The following is a 22,932-nucleotide window of genomic DNA, read 5'->3' as shown; positions in this document are numbered from 1 at the left end:
AACAGACAGACTCGTATTTACTCTACGTATAGCGTTATTTATTCATTGTATACTGTATCATACATCTGATTATAACAGGTTATACATGCAAGAATATAAACTAAGATATTGTGATTTCATTCGTATATAACGTCGACGAGTAATCCTCGGTTATCCGGCCCGGGGAGGCTTTAGTTTAATTACCTCAGTCCCTTCGAAGATTTCAATTATAAGCGAGACGCAGGTTGCAGATTCAAACATTGGGAACACTACATGAGAAAATAGAGTCAGTAATCATAATACCTTTAAACGTGTTTTTTTAAAGACGTACAGATGTAGAGTAGAGTGTACAGGAATTACAATTAGATTAGATAGAACTAGAAATAGATTTTATTAATAAACTATAAGCTTTTCGCCCGCGTCTTCGCCCGCGTTTTCAAAGGAAAACCCGCATAGATCCCGTTTCCGTGGGTTTTCCGGGTTAAAACCTGTACTATGTGTTAATCCAAGTTACCCTCTATATGTGTACTAAATTTCATTATAATTGGTTCAGTAGTTCATGCGTGAAAACCATACATACTTAGATACAAACCTTTCCTCTTTATAATATTAGTATAGAAAAAATACAATAAATGATACCAGTACCTCATGGCCTGTTGTTTGAAACTACTTACCTGTAGAGATATCTTGGTCAGCATTACATTTAAAAGGTTTTAAAATATAACTCGCTGTTTATAAATTTAATTAGATACATAAAGTACTATCGATTTATTTTTGCTTAACTAATAAGTAATTATAATCGACGTAGAGTTATATATAAACCGATATAAATAAACCGGGCTTAGTCTTAACGCATGCAGAAGACAGCAACTTCTACTATAAATAGTTATTGTAACTGCATTTTATTTATTGAGATACTGTTTTGAAAGGATAAATGTACTGAAAAGAAAATATTCCTATTTATAAATAAAATAGTGTGCAAACGTAGGAATTCCATAAATAACGAACGTAAATGTCAAATGAACACTTTCCTCTTCTTCGAACGTTAGAGCTTATGGCATTGTCTCAAATTATCTTCACAGAACTGCCATTATTAGCTCTTTGTTCCATTTCTGGTGAACAATCAATTATTAGCACTGAAAACAACAGCAAAGCCTCTTTTATTGATCAAAGATCTTTTAATAAACAGATGAGAACAGTAGGTATATTGATTACAGTCTTCTAAAAGCCGCACCTAATGAAAACTGAGTCATATTTGTGTTACAACCGTAATGAGAATTTTCTACTTGTGTTTCGAATTATTTTCTCTGAGCAGCGTTTATTCGCAGCCCTGCTAATTAACGGGGCTGTTTAAATGTCACAGCGAGCAGGTATTCGGCTACCTATTTTTGGGTACGACTCTACTGAGGGTACTATTAAATACCGCTTTCTATTCGAGACCCTTTGCAAAAATTATCAAGTCTATAACTGAAGACTTCACTGCATAAAAGAGGCCTTTTGAAATATTCAGCTGGAAATACTGATCCCCTTTTACGTTTAATAGATCGTGGAAACACATTGATGGTTTATCATCTATCATCGACTTTGCATGTCATTGGAACGTTCGCACAAATGCGATTTCTGCAATTTTATAAATGTTTTATAGACGTCATAATTACGGAAGCGAACCGCACGATCCCTAATGGCTTTGCTGTAAATGCGTCGATATTTTATATTTTACCTGCTTTCATATAAGTTTCGTATGATTTATGCGATGGGGAAAATGTCGCCTTGTAAGCAAAGCACGGAAAGGTCCCATTCGCGAAAAATGAGAGAGGTAATGGAATAGATTTTATAGGGGGAGGATGTTTCTTAAAATGTTAACTTCCACTTATGTTAGACTGAAAAAAAATGTCTATCATTTGGAATAAATTTCTTTATTTACTTATCCAAAATAAAATTATATGAATAAATGCATCTAAATTATTTCATTATACTCCTCCATAACCTTATCTTGTTTTAATGTTTAGCAGTGGATTATACTCTCTAACTGTAGTGTTTCTGAACTTTAGCATTAGTCGGCATTACCCTTCCTTATCTTTATATCTTTTGTTCCAAACAAGAACAACAATAATACTTTTAATTTTATTGTATTTTAGAGTCAATATCACAATGTGATTACAGTACCTACCATACATATAAAGTACATTTTAACTCACTGAATTTAATATTTTTGGTTTTATAACATTCAAATGATTCATAAATAAAAATTTATAAAGAACTAGGTTTCCACTTTCCACCCGCGGCATCGCCCGCGCAGTCAAAGAAAAACACGCATAGTTCCCGTTCCCGTGGGATTTCCGGGATAAAACCTATTCTATGTCCTTTCTCGGGTATCAAAATATCTTTATACCAAATTTCACGCAAATTGGTTCAGTAGTTAAGGCGTGATTGAGTAACAGACAGACAGACAGAGTTACTTTCGCATTCATAATATTAGTATGGATAAAAAAAATTGAAAATAATTTTACCTCATTCCAGTTTCGTAAAAGGTATACCAAAGCAATTCGTAAAGAGCTGATGTAGTATGATTTGTTACTTTTGTGCCAAGCAAAATATTTCAAAAAGCTATTACGAACAAAAATTTCAGCTAAAAATCCTAAGAAACATGTATTTCATTTTGCAAGCGCTGTGGGCTTGTTACGGTTTACTTTTTTCAGTTGAAGGAATGTAAAATGGTATTTTGTTATAAGAAAAACGTGTGATAAAACGAAAATGTAATATAATGTGATTGAGTTAAAAGCTGAATTAATATACAGGTATCTTTTAATAGGTAAAATATTATGATAATATATATAAATCTCGTGTCACAATGTTTGTCCTCAATGGACTCCTAAACCACTTAACCGATTATAATAAAATTCGCACAACATATGCAGTTCGATCCAACTTGAGAGATAGGATAGTTTAATCTCAAATCGTTTTACAGAAAGCGGGCGAAGCCGCGGGCGGTAAGCTAGTATGATATAAAATCGTACTCGTAGTCAATTTGAAAATGTTCTTAAACTTTCAAAATAATAAATCAATTTTTTTCCGCCCAAAGTAATTATCAATATATCAAAGGACTTCCATGTGTTATAATACTATTTGAAATAAAATTGTGTATTGTGTAAAACCACATTTAATACCGACTCTACAATATAAATTATTCGTGCATGATTTCAGTAATGGGCAATGGCGACGAACATCGACGATCAATTATTGGGCCAGCGCTGCCCAATGCCCATTGTGAAGAAAGCCCATAGAGAACAGATTTGGTTGATACAAAACAGTTGCAATAAAAGACAATACACGATTGTACATCGGTTTATTAGGACTCATGATTCCACGTTATGTTATTTACAGATGGTTTGATTATAACATCGATATTAGCAATAAATAATATATTGTTAGACGTAACTTTTGATTTAATATTTTTATGGATGAATAGTTGTCAACATAGTTGTCATTATTTCAAGTCTGAACATGCTTAGCTGTCGAATACTATAAAAAGCCGCTTTCCTTTGTCTCGTGGCGCATTCGTACGAATCGTGCCTAGGGGCTCGGACGTTGTTTATACGACGTTCGACCCAACTACCTTCACTTTGCTAATAGTCGTTGACTTGCTGCGTTTTGTTATCAACTACCTACATCAATTAGGTAGCTGTGTAGAATCGCAGTACATTCTTATTACATTCAAATTAATATTTAACCCGGCCTCTCGTGTTATTTCTTAGATCAGAAGTGGGATAGAATTCAAGCCTACACTTATTTAAATGTGTTTGAGTTTACGTAGTTTTGTAACGGCATACTGGCGTTTGTGTTTTTTCGTGCGTTGTGTGAAGTAAAAGTTTGTTGCGTGGATTATTGTAACGGGAATGTAGTTCATCGAAGGAATTGTGTGTGCTATCCGGACTGCGCCCTGCGGTTCGGGGTAGTTGAGCCTTCATTTGTGTTAAGCGAACGTCGTGCCTATGTCACAAATGAGTAGGCGTTGTTCCCATGATACGCGAACGTAGTGCCTATGTCATGTGGATGTGATACAGTTCTGTAAGGTCAGTGTGGCCGAGGCAGGATGGTTGTGTAATCCCGAGATGAACTACCGTTGTACTGTAATACGAGAAAAAGGCGTACGAGGACGTACGATTGTCAGTATGGCCGTGTTAGACGTAACTTTTGATTTAATATTTTTATGGATGAATAGTTGTCAACATAGTTGTCATTATTTCAAGTCTGAACATGCTTAGCTGTCGAATACTATAAAAAGCCGCTTTCCTTTGTCTCGTGGCGCATTCGTACGAATCGTGCCTAGGGGCTCGGACGTTGTTTATACGACGTTCGACCCAACTACCTTCACTTTGCTAATAGTCGTTGACTTGCTGCGTTTTGTTATCAACTACCTACATCAATTAGGTAGCTGTGTAGAATCGCAGTACATTCTTATTACATTCAAATTAATATTTAACCCGGCCTCTCGTGTTATTTCTTAGAATATTATCCAATTTACTTATTTACAATTCAATTATCTAATAGTTGTAGAAAATACATTTACAATTTACATTATTTTATTATAAAATACTTTAGAATACACATTTATTTGATAATGGCATACATATAGGGAACAGCGAAAAATGTAGAGAATCATGTATTTAAAATAAATCATTGAGTATTTTATATAAATATGTGAAAATATTTCATGTTTTATTTAAATTGATATTATTATAATGTATAAGTGACACTTACAGTGAAGTACTTAAGCTGGTTTTTGCACACGATGCAAATAAGGACTTTTGAAGAGTATCATTATACCATATTTTTTCCAGAATGGAGTGTCACTTGAAAAAAATATGATTTTAATTTATTTCAATATTCGTAGGCTTCAAGAACACTTTATTAAGTGTGAAACTGGTGACAAAATATTAAAATTCCTAACAATCAGCAAAATGAACAATAACCTAACAATTTGGTAGCAAAGAATTACATACCTACCTATGCTTGAACGTACATGTTTTGAATATCATAAGGCCTATGGCGCTCTACTTATAATTACTTAATATATTGTTATACAATTTTATGCTCCAAAAGGAATTGGAATTGAATTCCTCCTATCCAAAAAATATGTGATAAAAAGGTGCTGGTTATATCCATTCTTTTAAGTCAGTTAAGTATAATGAAATAAAAAGGTTTATTATAGACCATAATATGCATCGTGTGTAAACACCCTAAAAGTCAGCTACACATCTAACAGTAATAACGTTATAATTACAATATCATTACGTATTCATAATTCACCGCGACTCATTAGTTTGGATACGACTAGAATAATACAAATTGCAAATTGTTTCAACAATATTGCTATTCACTTCATTATCCCTATTTATTATGTAAATAATAATCGACTAGCTTGTATTTAGGCAATAAGTGATCATTAATTTAGTTTAACAAAAAAAAAAAACACGCTTCCCATGAAATTATTGTAATGTCACCGCTCCTTGAAAAAGACGAAAGCGTCAAAATCAACTCTAAAGGAGTTGGTTACATACAAAAATACACATATAAACGTGAAGCTAATAAAATAGTGTTAAAAAGGTGTAGATAGTTTACCAACATTCGATTTTCAACTATCTTAAACGAAAAAGATAGAGCTAAAGAAAAATGTAGCTAATTAGCTACATTTCGACGTGCCTCTCTCAGAGACAAACCTATCTACACCTTTTTACTCATAACATAGTTGTTTCTAGGCTTCAAATAAATCTAATTTACGCTAAGCTTTCCAGTCAGCAGAAGGTCATGTCTATATTGTATGTTCATATCTAGGGAACAATGAATGCTATTGTTTGTCTTATAGCCACTTCTAAATGTATACAACTCTATATTAGTTGTTACGCGATTAGGCCATACTTTAACATATAGTAATCTTTTGTTTTTCGTGCACGCACTTTTAAATAAAAAGCTGTAAAATAGTGTAACAAATAAATTAGGTATATTTTGAATTGCATATCTACTATATAATTGAGAAATATAAAAATAAATAATGCGACAGGCATTTAATCTATTTAAAAATGAAACCCGTTTTCCTTGGTCACGGCATCACGCGTGAACGGGTGGACCGGTTTCGATAATTCTTTTTTTATTATATTCCTTGAAGTACGAGGATGGTTCTTATGTAAATATGTACCACTAGCGAAGCCGGGGCGGACCGCTAGTATAATATAAAAGCCAAAAGCTTCTACGTCAGAACATAAAGGGGCTATTTCGCGATAGTACGGTTCAATTACTATAATAATAAGTTATATAAAAATACATACCTTTGATACAGAAGAATTTTGTATTGCCCTCGTTAAGTAAAATATTACTCAGACCCTATTTCTATTTATAGAATAGTATTTGACTCAAATAAGAAGTAAGTGGAAAGAAATGAAAGAAAAAGTATTCTGTTCTAAGTAAGTACTTGGTGATACTTTCAACGAAAAACTTTAGCAAACAACGATAATATGTGCTCTTGCACTTATCTAATTTGCCATCTATGAAATATGATTGATGATATCTGCTTGCGTAGTTTGATACATCACTGATCAATCACGTTCTCGTTATGGCATAGACTTAGACACGTAGAATTGAACCTTCACTATGATAAATAAACTCTATACTTTTCAAGCATATATTTATAAACTCTAGGACCAATGGAATGTGACTTTGTGCGAACATTTATTATCCACCGAGTGAATTAACTATGCTAACATTGACTAATAAATATATTAGAAGCGTATTTAAAGCTCTGTTCATACAAATTGAGATCGCATTCTAACTGAGAGCGCTCCGAGTCCCGGGTCAGAAGACGGGCGGATACGCTCCCAGGGTGCTGGCTATCTTCTCTTCTTAAAATACTGACAAAGCAGCACTTTCTTGAACGCCTGCCTAAATACTTTATTAAATATCGTGTAAAATATTGGATTAACCATAGAAGATGCGTAACCCAACCAGAGCACGCAATCGAACACCCATATTGGTATACGCTTCTCGCATTCCGGACAAACGGCTGGCACCATGTTCAAAATGAAAAACGGAGCCCACAACACGACGAACGTAAAAAACACAACCCCGAGAACTTTAGTCGCTTTTTGTTCGAGCCGCAATATTCTCCCGTGGCGAGAGGAATTACGTGATATTACGCTGGAGTTTCTCGAATGATGCGTTCTTGGAGTCTGCCTTTGTGGCGTGGCATTGTTTGAAGGACGTGAGTTGTTGGTTCTTCGAATTGTTCTGACTGGCGTCGATAGAGTTGTTCTAGCTGCACCAAAGCTAGATCCTCGCCTGAATCGTCTTGCTTCTTCCCAAGTCACCATAGAAGATGCCCCTCTACTGGGCCGCCTGAAGAAATTTGCAGAAGCTTCTTCGGGTTTTAAGTTTCCATTTCTTGGGTATCCATTACACCCATTTATATCTCCACCGGGTACAATTATCACTTCTGTAGTTCGTCTTGGTGGGGTTGATTCTGAACCGAAGTAAGGGCATGTGCAAGGAGGAGGTAATAGCAATCCGTCTTCTGAACTTCGCGATTTTGCAGTTAAAGTAACTGGAGCTAGGAGACCATCATTTCCTTCATCGTCTGAAGCGCTTCTTGCTCTATGTAATGGAGTGTTTGGATCGCAAGCTGAAGACGGCCTTCTTTTGTCTTGCAACATAGAAGATGGTGAACTTGACGATACACTCAAGGATCCTGGAGTAAGCATCCCACCCTTATCCGATATGTTTGTCCTGTAGAGAAATGAACTGTTGAAGTCAAATAAAAATAAAATAATATTGCAGTGAAAACAATCGCATTGTAGCTACCAGGAAAATAAATTACATTGATAAGGAATTGACTGCATGAAACATGGAAATGTTCATAAATTTCGGACGTGTAATCATTTCGCGATTGAAAGCTGATAAAAACAATTATTTTGTGTGCAACGTTAAACATCGATTGTGAAAAGTGCATGCTGTATTCCAGTTTTCAAAATAATTTTTGTAGTGAAACTTCTTTAGGCGCGTTGAAAGTAAAATTTCAAGGTTGCGTCATGGCAATACCGCGGCGACAATTTTAGTATTTTGAACTATGCCATAGAAGTTTCACTTCTGACACGCTCTTGTTTTAATATACCACATAATTTCGATCATACTCAAATTGAAGTAATATTCCAAATTGTGCATGATCAAAGAGCCGTACAAATAAGTGCATGTATATTATATACCCTTTGGTTGCCTTAGCTGCAGCGGAAGCTTCCAAGCCTCGAGACAGGCGCAACATCTCTGCCCCGAAATGATGCAGTGCGCTCATTGCTGATGGAGCGGGCTCACTGTGCAACACAACATTGGGACACATGTAACATTGACGTGGACAACACTAAGCAAAGTGGTAAGGGCCGGTTTCGAAGTCCCTAATGGTATGTATTTGGATACTTTTAAAAGTGAACTTTCAACATTTTTTACTTCGGATTTTAAAGGTAATTTTTTACTAATAAAATATGTGTTTCGAACGTTTTACAGCGAGCGCGATCACGGGGAGATTGGAAATGATATAGTGAATAAATCGTTTTTAAAAGCCGTTAAAAAGTGTAATTTGTCTAAATGTATAAATACTCGCTTCAAACATAATAAAATACTATACATGATTTGTCATTTAAAATGATAGATAGGCAGAATATATCAGGGAGTGAAATCGGCCCTTAGGGTGTTATAATGGTAATGTCGTCGATTAGGTACAGGTAGTTATTTTATGTAATGCTTGTGTGACTACTTATCGGAATGGTATTATTTTGAATACATTCATGGGTAGCTTAAATGGAACGATCAATAAAGTAACGTAGATAAATGGATTGGAAATCAACTTTTTTTAGTAATTTAATAAATACTGAAGCAAAATAAAATGTAATAAGGAAACATTTAAAAGGCAATTAAAAATATAACCCTTATATAAAATTTAAAAAAATCAATAATATGATTTTGAAGACGAATAAACGGTAGAAAAGGCACATAAAATATATTGTTTATCAAATGCATAATTATTCTTAGAAAAAAATTATTATTAGCTAATTCTAGTGCGGATTATTTACAATAAGTTAGCTTGGTATTTTCTTGGGAATTAAAAGGTAGGTACACAACAAGGGAAAAATTGAACAGATCTAATAAATTTGGTTTCGTGGTAAATAAATGATACAAATAAAGCTTTGTGTACAACTGCGTCCAGTTACATTTTTTGAAAGACAACACAAAGCAATAACATTATAATTAGCATGCAATGAAATCACAGCATAGATAATGCAAACATTCTGAAGCGGTCTAGACTAAAGCCAAGCTATTTGCTGCCGCTAATTGGAAGCTTAATTGTAAGGTTGGGTTCAGGTAATATTAAATTTGTGTCTACATTGATAAACAAAGTAAGAGGTTTATTGCATTATAGGCATTTTAGCGCACGGAAGCACTTAGATTTTAATAAATCTAAGTGCTTCCGTGGTTTTAATATGTTTAGTGTTTACTTTGTAATGGTAAAGATGTTATAGCTATGTGTCTTGTGACTTGTTATTTTTTTTTTGTTTTATACTAGAGTCATGTAAATGTTTTATTTTAGCAGTTTGTTTCATGTTAAAAATGTAATAATTTTTAATTAAATTACTATTTGCACTCATAATTAATTAAATTGGATCAATAACTAACTTGACACGAGATTACTTATACTAAAAAAAGAGTAGAGTTTTTTTTTTTGCAATTGTGATCTTCTATAATTCTATCAACATTCAACGGATAGATATTTCAAAGACAAAAGCAAAATAAAATAAAATCGGATACACACAGTCGTATTTTAAAATTATATCTGTAAACATTGTTTTTGCTTTGCGTTAAAGTTTTTACATGAAAACCAAACATGACGGTCACAGAATGTAGGCTGTAAATTTATATTAAAAGTATTGTGTTATAGCCTTTTAGAGACACGTACTAACTACGCAAAGGTACTCTAATATCAAGTTCTAAATAAATTCGTTTGAAAATCTATAGGTACTAATATTATAAAGCTGAAAAGTTTGTTTATTAGTTTGAACGTGCTAATCTCAGGAACTACTGGGCAGATTTGAAAAATTCTTTCGGTGTTAGATATCCCATTTATCGAGGAAGGCTATAATCTCAACAGTTTGTTTGTTTGTTTGAACGCATTAATCTCAGGATAGCCCATTTATCGAGGAAGGCTATAGGCTATTATATATCGTCACGCTGAGATCAACAGAAGTAGAGCACTGGGGGTAAAACCGTGGGGCGCAGCTAGTTGTTGATAAAATTCAGGGAACATTAATGCAACAGTAGCGTGCGAATGCCTACACACCAATTAAAACCGCATTCGAATATTCGAATATAATAATTAAAAGGGTAAATACTACAAAAACGCTTTCATGTGTTTTTATTTCTTTCTATTTGCATTTGTAAAGATTTCTGTTTTGCTATAAGCTAAACTTTGAAAACAACTTGATTGCTTTGTATTAAAGTTTTATAATTCTTATAGACTTTAGTTTTTACGAGCGTGGTTGTTATATTGTATCTAGGATCTAGATAGTGGTTGAATCATGAATGCTAAGAGAGGTTAGTTTGGATAATTTTATTTGTTAAAAAATTAATCACTTTTGTTTGCCGTAAAATGGATTTGAATTTTCATTTGAAATAGGAAATAAAAGTTTCAAAATTCAAAAGCCTGAAAAATAGGTACATAAAAAATCATGGTAATCCAATGAATGTTCGAAAACAACTGAATATCAATGTGAATTGTACAATGCTGAAACTGCACGTTTTAATCAAATTCCATTGTAAAAAAAGGATTTTTTAGTTCACGAATACTAACTGTTCTTAAGTATTAAAGTTTACTTTTTTATTTTTTATACACGTTAGACACCGATGTCATGTTTGGGCAAGAACAATCTCATATTTTTCTTATAAAATGTGAAACCATTTTGAATAAAAACAACATAATATTTCATAAGTTTTCATATTTTAGTTTGTGGGATCCGATTCTGCTTGTTAGCGTTATAAAAGCTTGCGGTGAAATAACAAAAAATGAAAATGGCGGTTTGTTAAACTTTCGTGTTTATTTAAATGTTTGTTTGGTGTAGAACGGCTTTGAGATAGGAATAGTATTTAAAATATTGCATTAACATCCCACTAATTTTATAAATGCGAAAGTTTGTGAGGATGCAAACTTTCACGCAAATAGGTACTACTAAACCGATTACAATGAAATTTAGCACACATAAAGAGGGTAACTTGAATTAACACATAGGATAGGTTTTATCCCGAAAATATCACGGGAACGGGAACTATGCGGGTTTTTCTTTGAAAACGCGAGCGAAGCCGCGGGCGGAAAGCTAGTGATTCATATTCCAGAATAAAGTAAATAAGTAAAAGTAGTATGTTATAATAATAAATATAGTTTCAAACTAACTTATTAACACGCATTAATAACATTCACGAAATTACAGTATTGTTTCCGATCCTTGATAATTAATTGTATTAAAATTAAATTGAACTTGTCAGTATAAAGCGGGGATTACATTCAAACATACAGGTGAAGCTTAAAGAGCGTGTTAATAATGAAGCCAACATTGACCATCAAATGCAAACATTTGGAAGCGTTTAAACAATTAAAATAAAACAACAAAGCACATTTAAAGTTGCATATATTACATACAAAACGATTAAGCTGTATATAATTATGACTACTATACAGTAATACAAAGACAATTAAAGCTTTATATATGAGTACTATACAGTAATACAAAGACAATTAAAGCTTTATATATGAGTACTATACAGTAATACAAAGACAATTAATGCTGTATAATATGTTTAAGTATAGTTATTAAAGCTGTATATTTTAGAATTACCTGGAATCCTGTAACCACAGATCCCTTGTGTCAATCGGAGGTAATTCGGTATCTGTGGACGCGGCGGAGTGTTGGGGAGTCCCTCCGCGCGGGCTGAGAAACCTCTTCCATGTACAACGACGCTCTAAAAGGTGTATAGAAGTGTTTTATTTTAAATAAATGTATTATAATTAATACGTATAGAAAAAGAAAAGAAGTGTCTTCGTATTATTTATGTTGTGTGTTAGGTAGTTGCTAATTAGTAAAGTTTTGTAGTTAAATGTTTTATGTAAATGTAAAAGTTTTGTAAAAGGTAGAAAACACAATTAATATACATATGTTTTAATAACGTATTTCGTTATTTTGTGTTAGTCGAACGATTGGTGAAAGAAGTTAGCAGACAATCAAAAAGACAAATTATTTATATAATATTTTTACGAACTCTTATCTGCCGATTTCACAATATTGAATACATATTTATTTCATTCATTAAAAACGTTCTTATCCAGCATTTCATTTGCTCAATAAATCTTAACATAAAATGTTTTGCACGCACAAACACAACATCAAACAATTTTTATTAAATATTTCATAAAAAGGGTTTTCATATTTCTGACAGTATGAGAAACGAATTAATGCTTCATTTATATTCTTTAATGAAAAACGGAGTAATCTCTTCGTTCAATTAATTATTATAATCTTCAAATATAATACATACATTTATTTGAAACCTTCTTTACGAGTTAAGCAAGAAGGATTCGTATTGAAATGTTTATTCGTAAATATTAAATATTATACGATTGGGATTTTAGTATTTTATTTGACAAATTGAAAATTTGTAAAACCTAATAAATTATACACTAAAACCTTCCTCTTTAATCACTCTTTAAAAAAAAAAACGGGACCAAAATCGGTTGCATAGCTTAATAGATTTAAGCATACAAAGGGATATAGGGATAGAGAAAGCGACTTTGTTTTATACTATGGAGTGATGACAAGAAACTATTTAAATTATTTACTTACAAGTTATATGTTTAGTAGAAAATGGTTTAATTAGATTAGGTATATATTATGTACCATTTGTAAAGAATGTGTATAGAATCGAACAATGGAAGTATCATTTGGTTATCTGGACTTAATTCACAAGTAAATTTTACAAACGAAAATTCTGTTTCCAATTTGGTTATTTGAAAGAATTCAATTGAATTCGACTGAAAATGAATGTCGCTGTCGATTTTGTGAATACATTATAAAAATGCTATCGATTGTAAAAATCTACTGAGAAACTGTGTCGCAATTATAATATGTGATACATTTGAAAGCAATAAATAAATAAATAAATAATAGATAACTTTATTGACATTAAAAAATAGGTACAGCTTATATATGAATCCATAGGCTCCTGAATTAGTTAAATACTGTGTCTCAGGAGCCAGTGGCTTCTCCCATTAATTTCGAAACAGTATACCTACGCGCGTTATACAAAAGAAATTTTAAAAAATAACAAAGGTAAGTGGAAAGCGCTTTAATGTTTATGTGTGTATATGTGTGTGTATGTGTGTGTGAATGTGTGTGTTTGCGTGTAAGTTGTGCTTTTAAGTTTTATGTATGGATATGTGAAAAAAAATGTGTAGAATATCTTTATTCATAATTATAATTTTTTTTTCCTTTCTTATAGCACGCTTAAATTATGTGTAGATCCCTTAGCACGGTTTCAATGTCGTCGCAATATTATATCCATACGTAACCCAATAATATTCAGATCTCATTTTCTAAAATATTGGTAAATGTTGTTGTGTGTGAGGTATATGTTTGTCAATTTCAGTATCAGTATTTGCTAAAACTACTTATTTACGAATTTTGTTTATATGAGCTAATAACATTATTCATGACTCAGGTTATCCCGTGAATTAAGATCGCTTGTTGAAATTGCAAGGCATAAATTAGTGTATTTAGCCACAATTCCCAAATCTAAGGAAATCATATTAATAACACCTTTGCCTTTGTTAAGAGATCTTAATACATGTTACTACTTATTACTAATTTCATAATGTTTCATACCACAAAAAACAACACCACAACAACTAAATACTTTCACCAATTTGTCTCTACAAGACTCTATCATTTTATCTTTTATCAATCCCCTCTAAAGTCAACATCACTTTATCTTTTACCAATTCCCCTCTACATGACACCTCCCTTATCTTTTACCAATTCCTCTCTACAATACACCTCCCTTATATTCCCTTCTAAAACAAACCATTTTCATATTTTACGAATTCCCCTGTATGAAACACCACCCTTATCTTTTACCAATTCCCCTCTACAAGACTCTCTTTTACCACTAAAAGCAACATATAAAGCATGCCATAAATACCGATGGGCATCGCACCAAGCCAACCCGCCGCCCAGCCTTGTCCCAGACCCTTCCTCTGTCGAGCCAGCAGTTGTACTGTTAGAGCATACGTCAATAACATCACACCGAGTGGTATGTAGAAGGATATAACAGAACCGATCGCTTTGTATAGTGGATCGGGAATCTGACAAGAACCACCGATTAGTACGGATTCTTCGTTCTGTAACAAGGTAAGAAAATTAGAAACGGTTACATATTCTAATATGAGGTATGAGCTATAACCTTGTATCTTGTTTTATTGGTATTTACATTACTTTTTTTGTCTTTGAATGAATTGCTGTTTGACTCGAGATGTTGTCAGTATACATATCAGCTTAAAATAATACACACGTATACAACCAGATACAGATCTAAAGGATGATAACATCAAATAAATAAACTAAAATTGCTTAACCAATGAACTCAACAACACCATAAAATAATAATTTATATAGAATATGGTAGTATGGCATAAATTAATACGCATTTCACGCGTTTGAGTTAAAATCTATACTAATATTATAAAGCTGAAGAGTTTGTTTGTTTGAGCACGCTAATCTCAAGAACTACTGATCCGATTTGAAAAATTCTTTCGGTGTTTGATAGCCTATTTATCGAGGAAGGCTATATACATATATCATCACGCTAAGACCAACAGAAGCCGAGCCACGCCGGTGAAACCGCGGAGCGCAGCTAGTCTTATATATAAATCTCGTGTCACAATGTTTGTCCTCAATGGACTCCTAAACCACTTAACCGATTATAATAAAATTCGCACACCATGTGCAGTTCGATCCAACTTGAGAGATAGGATAGGTTTTATCCCGGAAATCCCACGGGAAAGGGAACTATGCGGGGTTTTCTCTGAAAACGCGGGCGAAGCCGCGGGCGGAAAGCTAGTAATATATAAGTATCTACAAACGTAGTTATTACAAATAAAAATCAATAGATAAAGGTTGCTTATTACTATTTTGTGGGTAGTTTTTAATACTAATCGATTGAATATCCATTCTCAACAAGCATCTAGATATCATGAACGTATTATTAATTACTAATAATAGTCAGTGTTTGTTCAGACCGTTATCTAATTAGATAACTTATAGATGTGTGAATTAATCTGTAATTCGATTATATATTCCATCATATGGATCGCAATTAAACCTAAACCCTATTATCATTTATTGGATTCGCTAGTGTTAATTCAGATTAGGCTTATCACAAATTGTTATATTATGATAATTATAAACTTATGAATGTATTACTACACTTTCTAGTAGGATATACTTATAATGATCACATAGGTATTACTTCTTCGAGAAATCAATCTGAGAAAAGTTCAATTAAAATCAAAGTTCATACCTACATGTCGTATATCCCGAACTACAGGTATTTTGATTAAACTACTCAAGCTATTTTAATAAAATTGTATTGATTCCTAGAAAAAATAAATAGATGTCAATAATAAACCAAATAATAATGATCGAACATATCTACACGAATATCTAAAAATAATATTAGAGATCTAATTTATTATATTTATCGTAGTATAACATACGTAAAAGTTCTACGATCTGAATCCTACTAATATTGTTAATGCGAAAGCTTGTGAGGATGGATGATTGTTACTCTTTCACGCAAAAACTACTGAACCGATTACAATGAAATTTGGTATGTAGGTAGCTGAAGACTCAGGATAAGACTTATTCTTTTTATCCCAGAAATCCCAAAGGAACGAAAACTATGCGGGTAAATCTAGTTACATATATTATTAAAAAAAACTGTGTTGAATGAATAACTTATTTTCATTTACAAATTGTAATTGGATTGTATTTCAATATGAATAACAAGTAAGCAAATATTTTTAATAGGATTGTTTCCTACAACAATACAGTTTACAAAAAGCAATTCCGAGTTCCATTGGATAACTATGATACAATTAATCCACTTTTATTTACATTATTACTAGCTTTTACCCGCGGCATAGCCCGCGCAGTCAAAGAGAAACCCGCATAGATCCCGTTCCCGTGGGATTTCCGGGATAAAACCTATCCTATGTCCTTTCTCGGGTATCAAAATGTCTCTTTACCAAATTTCATGCAAATTGGTTCAGTAGTTAAGGCGTGATTGAGTAACAGACAGACAGACAGACAGTTACTTTCGCATTTATAATATTAGTAAGGATGTAAGGTTAACAAATTTGTTAGGAAGTTCATATTACTGAATGCATATAATTTTGTCACTACTACATTTTATAAGGTCAAAACATGATGTGCTAAAATATAGGATATTAATTATTATAGATTGTATTATAATGTAATGATTACAAATTAAATAAAATTGTATACATATTACATATTTTATAAGGTTAAATCTACCCTATTAGTTTATTATAGTTTTATAAAGCTGAAGAGTTTGTTTGTTTTTTTTTTTCTTTGAACACGCTCACCTCAGAAGCTACTGGTTGGATTTGAAATATTCTTTCGGTGTTAGAATAAGGCCTAAGATCAAAAGGAGCGGAGTAATGCGGGAAAACCGCGGGGCACAGCTATAATGCTAAAATATGCGACTTCGGCCATAGATTTATTAATCAAATTTGTTTGAAATAGACTGTTCCCCGTATTATTAAATATGAAATAAATACAACTCGTATAAATAATCACTTTGTTCTACTATTAGTTTCAATTACTTCACTGTTTAATTTTATATTTAAGAGAGGGCTTATTTATTTAACTTAGTTTCTAATGAACTTACTATTTAAAGCCAAGCCGTTTTAAGTGAATACTATTTTGAAAATTTCTTAGAATTTATTTTCTTTCATAAAAACAAGTTCTAAGAAGACGGAGCTGTGTAAAATATTTAAGATAGATTAGTCTTTAAAAGACAGACAGGTAAGAGGTGCTATTGACCCCTTGTAAAAATTAAAAATTTCAATTTATATTAAGAATCACCATTTATTATTAAAAACAACAATGGTACGTGGTACTTCTCGTATATTTTTATGAATAATAACTATTCTTTTTTTTGCAATGAGTTCAATGAAATTGTATCAAATCGACTTTTATATTATTTTATTTGGCATATGAAGATGTATATTATATTGTATTCAAATAAAACAACTTCATATTTTTGTTTAAATTATAACTCATTCATAAGGTACTAGTTTTTTGTAAAAAATATGTAAAGTAAATTTATATAGAGTAAAAATAACTTGACTACCAAAATATAAACAATCAAATACCACTAAACTTAATATGTATAATAAGCACCTGTTGGGTTAAAAATAACTCCAGGAAAATTAAAATACATCGAGGACGGAGGAAGTAACATTTTAATATAACATTAAAAATAGCTCTGAAGTTATTTGAATGAGGAAAACTTGCGGTCTTGAATAACAAACGAGGCTTCTAAGGTATGTATTGAATACAAAGACAACCCAGGTTTGACCGCATAATTAGCTTCAAAGGAGCCAAAACTCATAGAAATAACATTTTTAGATCAATATTTATGAAGAGGTTCAAAGGTCAGGAACTTCAGTATACAGTAATATCGAACGCAGGTGTGAAACCGTGAAAATTGTATTTTCTTTGACGAGTCGCGTTTTTTAGAGGCGAGTAAAATGAATAAACTTTTCTCAATTTTTTATAGGGATAGAACGACCGAATAAAATAATTGATAAATTGAATTTGAGATATTTTACATGAAAAAATTACCTTAGAATACATGAGACTTAAAGGCAAGCTCATAGCAGTTGATAGGATCCAGACAAACATGATTTTGATCGTCACTCTCTTCCTTGTTTTGTTCCTGCCAAAGCGCATTGGATAGCGTAAGGAGAGATACCTGAAAATAAATTAATTTTAAAGAAAAACTTTCTACTACTTAATACAAAGCTGAAAAAATGTTCTTTTAATGAATTGTCAATCTACAAGACATGATTTCATCATCATCTGATAAGACAATACGCTACGACTAGGCGCGGGGTATCGATCAAATGTTGAAAAAAAAAGACGTGTGGCACTCGGGCGACTTTTACACTGCCGCGGTAAAGCTATTGCATAGCATGCCTTCAAGCCACACCTCCGTGCCCGTCGGAGTAGGAAGCGTGAGGTTTTTTCGTTACGGAATTTCTCGATTCAGTCCCCGCGCTCAAGGCCCGCGATAGAAGCTGTGCAATAGCTTAATAGAAAAAAAAATAGAGCTCAAGCAGTTGTATGGGTCAGCTAGTAGGTATACTATATACGTTGACCTAAGGCAGCTTTGTTTTATAGTACAAAAGATTTTTTGTAGAAAAAATAAACAATGCTTCTTCATCTGGTAAATATAAAAGTTTGGAAGCCCTATTAAATATTTTGTCGCTGTAAGAAAAACAAGTATTTAGTTTTATTAACGCTAACGATTTTAAAATTATTTCAAACTAATGGTCCGCCCCGGCTTCGCCCGTGGTACATATTTCGCAATAAAAGGTAGCCTATGTCCTTTCTCGGGTATAAAAATATTTCCATACCAAATTTCATGCAAATTGTTTCTGTAGTTTAGGCGTGATTGAGGCGTAAGGATTTTAAGCATGTAAAAATTAATATGAAAAAAATGTTAGGTAGTAATTCAAATTCAGTAATTATGATTTTTAACTACACTTAACATAAGATTTTAATGAATACTAGATTCACAATATTGCATAAAATGTATATTTCATTATTTATAGAACATTGTCTCTAAAGTCGTTTGTGAAACTGATAAGACCCTTTTTGAAACTGTTTAAAGCAGAACGTACTTTGCCTTTATTTCATCATGTTTTTCCTTTTCATTCGGTTCTTATACCACTCTTTATTTTTTGAGTATTTTTTACGTGTTTTATATTAGACCTTTTCAACCATCTTTGCTTACTTTATATTTTGGGATGCTTTAACAATTTACATAACACATTATTAAGGCCGTGTCTACAGTTAAAAGCTATACAGAAGTTAAGATTTGTGATTTTTAAGCTATTGCATAGCTTCTATCGCGGGCCTTGAGCGCGGAGACCGAATCGAGAAATTCCGTAACGAAAAAACCTCACGCTCCTCACTCCGACGGGCACGCAGGTGTGGCTTGAAGGCATGCTATGCAATAGCTTTACCGCGGCAGTCCCCGAGTGCCACACGTCTTTTTTTTAGGACTTAGTCTCACTGTCAGGTAAGTTATTCTCAAGGGAAATTCCGCTTCCTCGAATCCATAGAAAGTTTAATCAGCGGGTCGCAGACAATATTAACTTTTACTCTAATTGGCACATAGAAGTTCTATATCAACTGGGAAATGTTTAAAATTTATGCTTTTTGTTTATAATTTGAGATACTTTAGAACTTCCAGGAACTTTTCATAAAATTGTTTGATTATTAATTATGATTAAACTAATTAATTCACAGGAACCCGTCATATGATACGGCAAATTTGTGTTGAATCTATTATTTTACCTATAAAAGTGAAGTCCCGTGTCCCCAAAGTGGGGTAAGGGGCAGATGCATTATGCATACATCTATTTCACTGATCGATTTTCTTTAGGGATAAGTAGGTGATCAGCCTTCTGTGTCCTACCAGACCGAGACATTTTTTTTCTCCGTCTCCACCAGAAATCGAACCCAGGGCCCCTCGGTTCTACGCTCACGCGACAACCACTGTACCAAATAGGCGGTCGATTTTACCTATACTAGGCTAATGATAATTTTTTTAATATTATTTTGTGATGTGCCAAATAATGTGTAATGCATAAAAAGAAGATAAAATATCAATCAGTATGTATGTATAAACGATTTTATTAATAAAACGCGTGTGTTGCCGTCTTCCTCGGCCGAGCTGCTTTTGTTCGCTCTACATACATACCTATCTATATTGTCTGTTAAACACATTAAGGGCCCTCTTCAATATGAGCAGAGTTGCCTCAACAAATGATCATCGATGTTTGACGAAAAAAACATATACAGTGACGGCCGATTTAGACACGGTTTATCTTTAAGCGCGGGTTCTCTTTGATCTGGTTTTGTCGTCTTTCACATAGACAACTAATAAAGTGACAGATACCTTTAACCGATTACCGTTTAAGGTTAGACTGTGTTTAAATTGTTTTGTGTAAGACCATTAGGGCTCTACACCATCGTGATTGCCTCTACTGTCTCTCTGCCCAATGCTGCCCATTGTGAAGAGGGCCCATTACATATAAAAAAACTACCCATAAACAGGTTTATAAGAGAACTTACCTATCAACACTTATAGTACACAGATGCATGATGGATGCCGTGCACAATAGAACATCCAGACATACCCACACCAGGCAGTACACTGCTGGAAGCGGGAAATAGCCTGAAACAAGGAATGAGATTAATTGTATGGAAATGAAGAATAACTATAGTTAATAATTATTAATTGATAGGAGATTATTGGAAGTCATGATAATATAATACTTGTACAATTTATTACACTATGCATAAGTTGTATTTGAAATATTTAATTTTGGTAAGCTCATAAGATGGTTTTATATTTGCTCTGTTGTTTTAATTGATCGTACCTATATAAAAAATGTACTTCTATGTGTTGGTATATTGTGATAAATTAAGCCTTTAACAAATAACTGACCGAACATGAATAAATGAAATAATCAACATTCGAATTGTATAAACGAACTCATACATTTTAAATGTTATTTTTGTTCATCTGCAAATCTATTAATTTATAATGAAACAAATTATCTACTACATAAATTATTAATAAACATAATATCAAAAAGCTTTTACATTGAAATCTATACTTTATTTTTTTAATATTATAAAGCTGCAGAGGTTTGTTTTTTTGTTTGTTTGAACGCGCTAATCTCAGGAACTACTGGTCCGATTTGAAACATTATTTCAAGGAAGGCTATAAGGCTCACGCTAAACCAACAGAAGCGGAGCCACGCGGGTGAAACCGCGGGGCGTAGCTAGTATCATTATAAATATATATTAACAAGTCGTTACACTAGTGAAAGATATTTAAAAAGTTATAGTTTCAATTAGTTAAGAATAACTAACGAAAGAAAAATAATACTAAGTAAAATTTCCATTAGAGTTTCCGAGAAACTTTTTATAACGAACACGATTCCTGTTAAAGTATGATGTAATTTCTAATAGTTAAATATTAGTTGATGATGTAAAGTGTAAACTATTAAATATTTAGTGACGTCATAAAATTTGAATACACCTACCTACTGGCTACAACTTATAGCTACGTCACGCGTGGTCATAATATATTATTAGGTAAATACTACGCACTATGTGTGAATACAAGCTACATATTATGCATTACAAATAATTTACTAGATTCTAGCTCTTGCAGATAGCTCTTGTAGATGCCACATTCCTTTAAGCTTTCCTTTGATGAAACGTGTGTACCTACTTATAAAATATAAAAAAAGACGTGTGGCACTCGGGGACTGCCGCGGTAGAGCATAGCATGCCTTCAAGCCACACCTCCGTGCCCGTCGGAGTGGGGAGCGTGAGGTTTTTTTCGTTACGAAATTTCTGGATTTTGTCCCCGTGCTCAAGGCCCGCGATAGAAGTTATGCAATAGCTTAAAAAATATTTAATTGTTGGATGTTGCATACTCTCCTCGTATTTCTCAAATTTCCGACTTTATTGAAGTTGTAGTCTCTACAAATGAACGATCTACTACGTTTTGTTTTTCAGTTTCAGTCAGTTTAATAATAATGAATGAAAATTTAGGTCAAAACTGTCAAAAAGACTACCTATACTACTACTACTTGAATATTAAGACAACACATGGGCAAGCAATAAAACTGGCCACAAATGTTATTGCAGAGAACTAAGTTGGAATGTATAAATGATTTTTTACGATTTAATAATGCATAACTATATAGATACACACATAAAGTATATTCTATGTAAGATATTACAGCACATTATTGGCTCATCTCATCGCAATTTCCGGGCTCAAGGATGGAATGGAGGAACAGGTTATAGAATGTCTATAAATGTTTCACTGTGGTATATGCTCGTATGAATAATCTATAAATAGTACAAAATATAATTTTATTTTTTATTTTTTTTATAGTATATTATAAAAATGTATTTATTAAATATATATTTTGTGCCGAAGATTCTGTTGATACGTAGTGACATTTTTGGTATGTTTTCAAATTTCATATTTTTCATACAAATGGTTTGATTATAACAAACAAGCATTTTACGTAGAAATATGAATTTATGAATCATTAAAATACTTACATAAATATAATATGAATAATATTTATAATTTATTAATATTAATTCTGAATACTTATTAGTTACCTACCTTATAGTTACAGAGCGCAATAATATGGAATATTTATAGCGCAGTATTTAAGTGTAAATATCTACAAAACTACCTAAAACGGTATAAAGTTTATTTACGTTACTCGTTCTAGCCGCAGTGGCTAAATACAGACCTTTATAAATTGCCATCATTACTCCAAAGTTAGATATGCAGCGCTATTCGTGTAATGCCTCCAATTACTTCACTAATATTTTAGTTGATAAAACATCGAGTTTATTACAACAAGAATCACACACGCGCTATTTCACAGAACAATATTTCCCGCCCGCTTTTTTTCACTATTTTAAAATTGGAACGACGTTCGTTCCATGCGCGTTT

At 32.7% G+C, this 22,932-nt stretch overlaps 1 protein-coding gene across 1 annotated transcript in view; it reads right to left on the bottom strand.

Annotated features, from left to right (window-relative positions):
- Window positions 1–6,863: 6,863 nt before the first annotated feature.
- The window catches only part of LOC123701581 (dopamine D2-like receptor), an 80,394-nt gene continuing 64,325 nt past the window's right edge, over window positions 6,864–22,932 (bottom strand). Inside the window, exons 3-8 of the mRNA XM_045649073.1 lie at window positions 20,508–20,610; window positions 17,988–18,117; window positions 14,260–14,458; window positions 11,904–12,027; window positions 8,232–8,336; window positions 6,864–7,755 (exon numbers count right to left, since the gene is read on the bottom strand). Coding sequence (XP_045505029.1) covers window positions 6,864–7,755; window positions 8,232–8,336; window positions 11,904–12,027; window positions 14,260–14,458; window positions 17,988–18,117; window positions 20,508–20,610 — 1,553 coding nt within the window. The remainder of the gene's footprint in view (window positions 7,756–8,231; window positions 8,337–11,903; window positions 12,028–14,259; window positions 14,459–17,987; window positions 18,118–20,507; window positions 20,611–22,932) is intronic.

Source organism: Colias croceus, chromosome 2 (genome assembly GCF_905220415.1).
Source record: "Colias croceus chromosome 2, ilColCroc2.1".
Classification (NCBI taxonomy): domain Eukaryota; kingdom Metazoa; phylum Arthropoda; class Insecta; order Lepidoptera; family Pieridae; genus Colias; species Colias croceus.
This window is presented reverse-complemented; position numbering and strand designations above follow the sequence as displayed.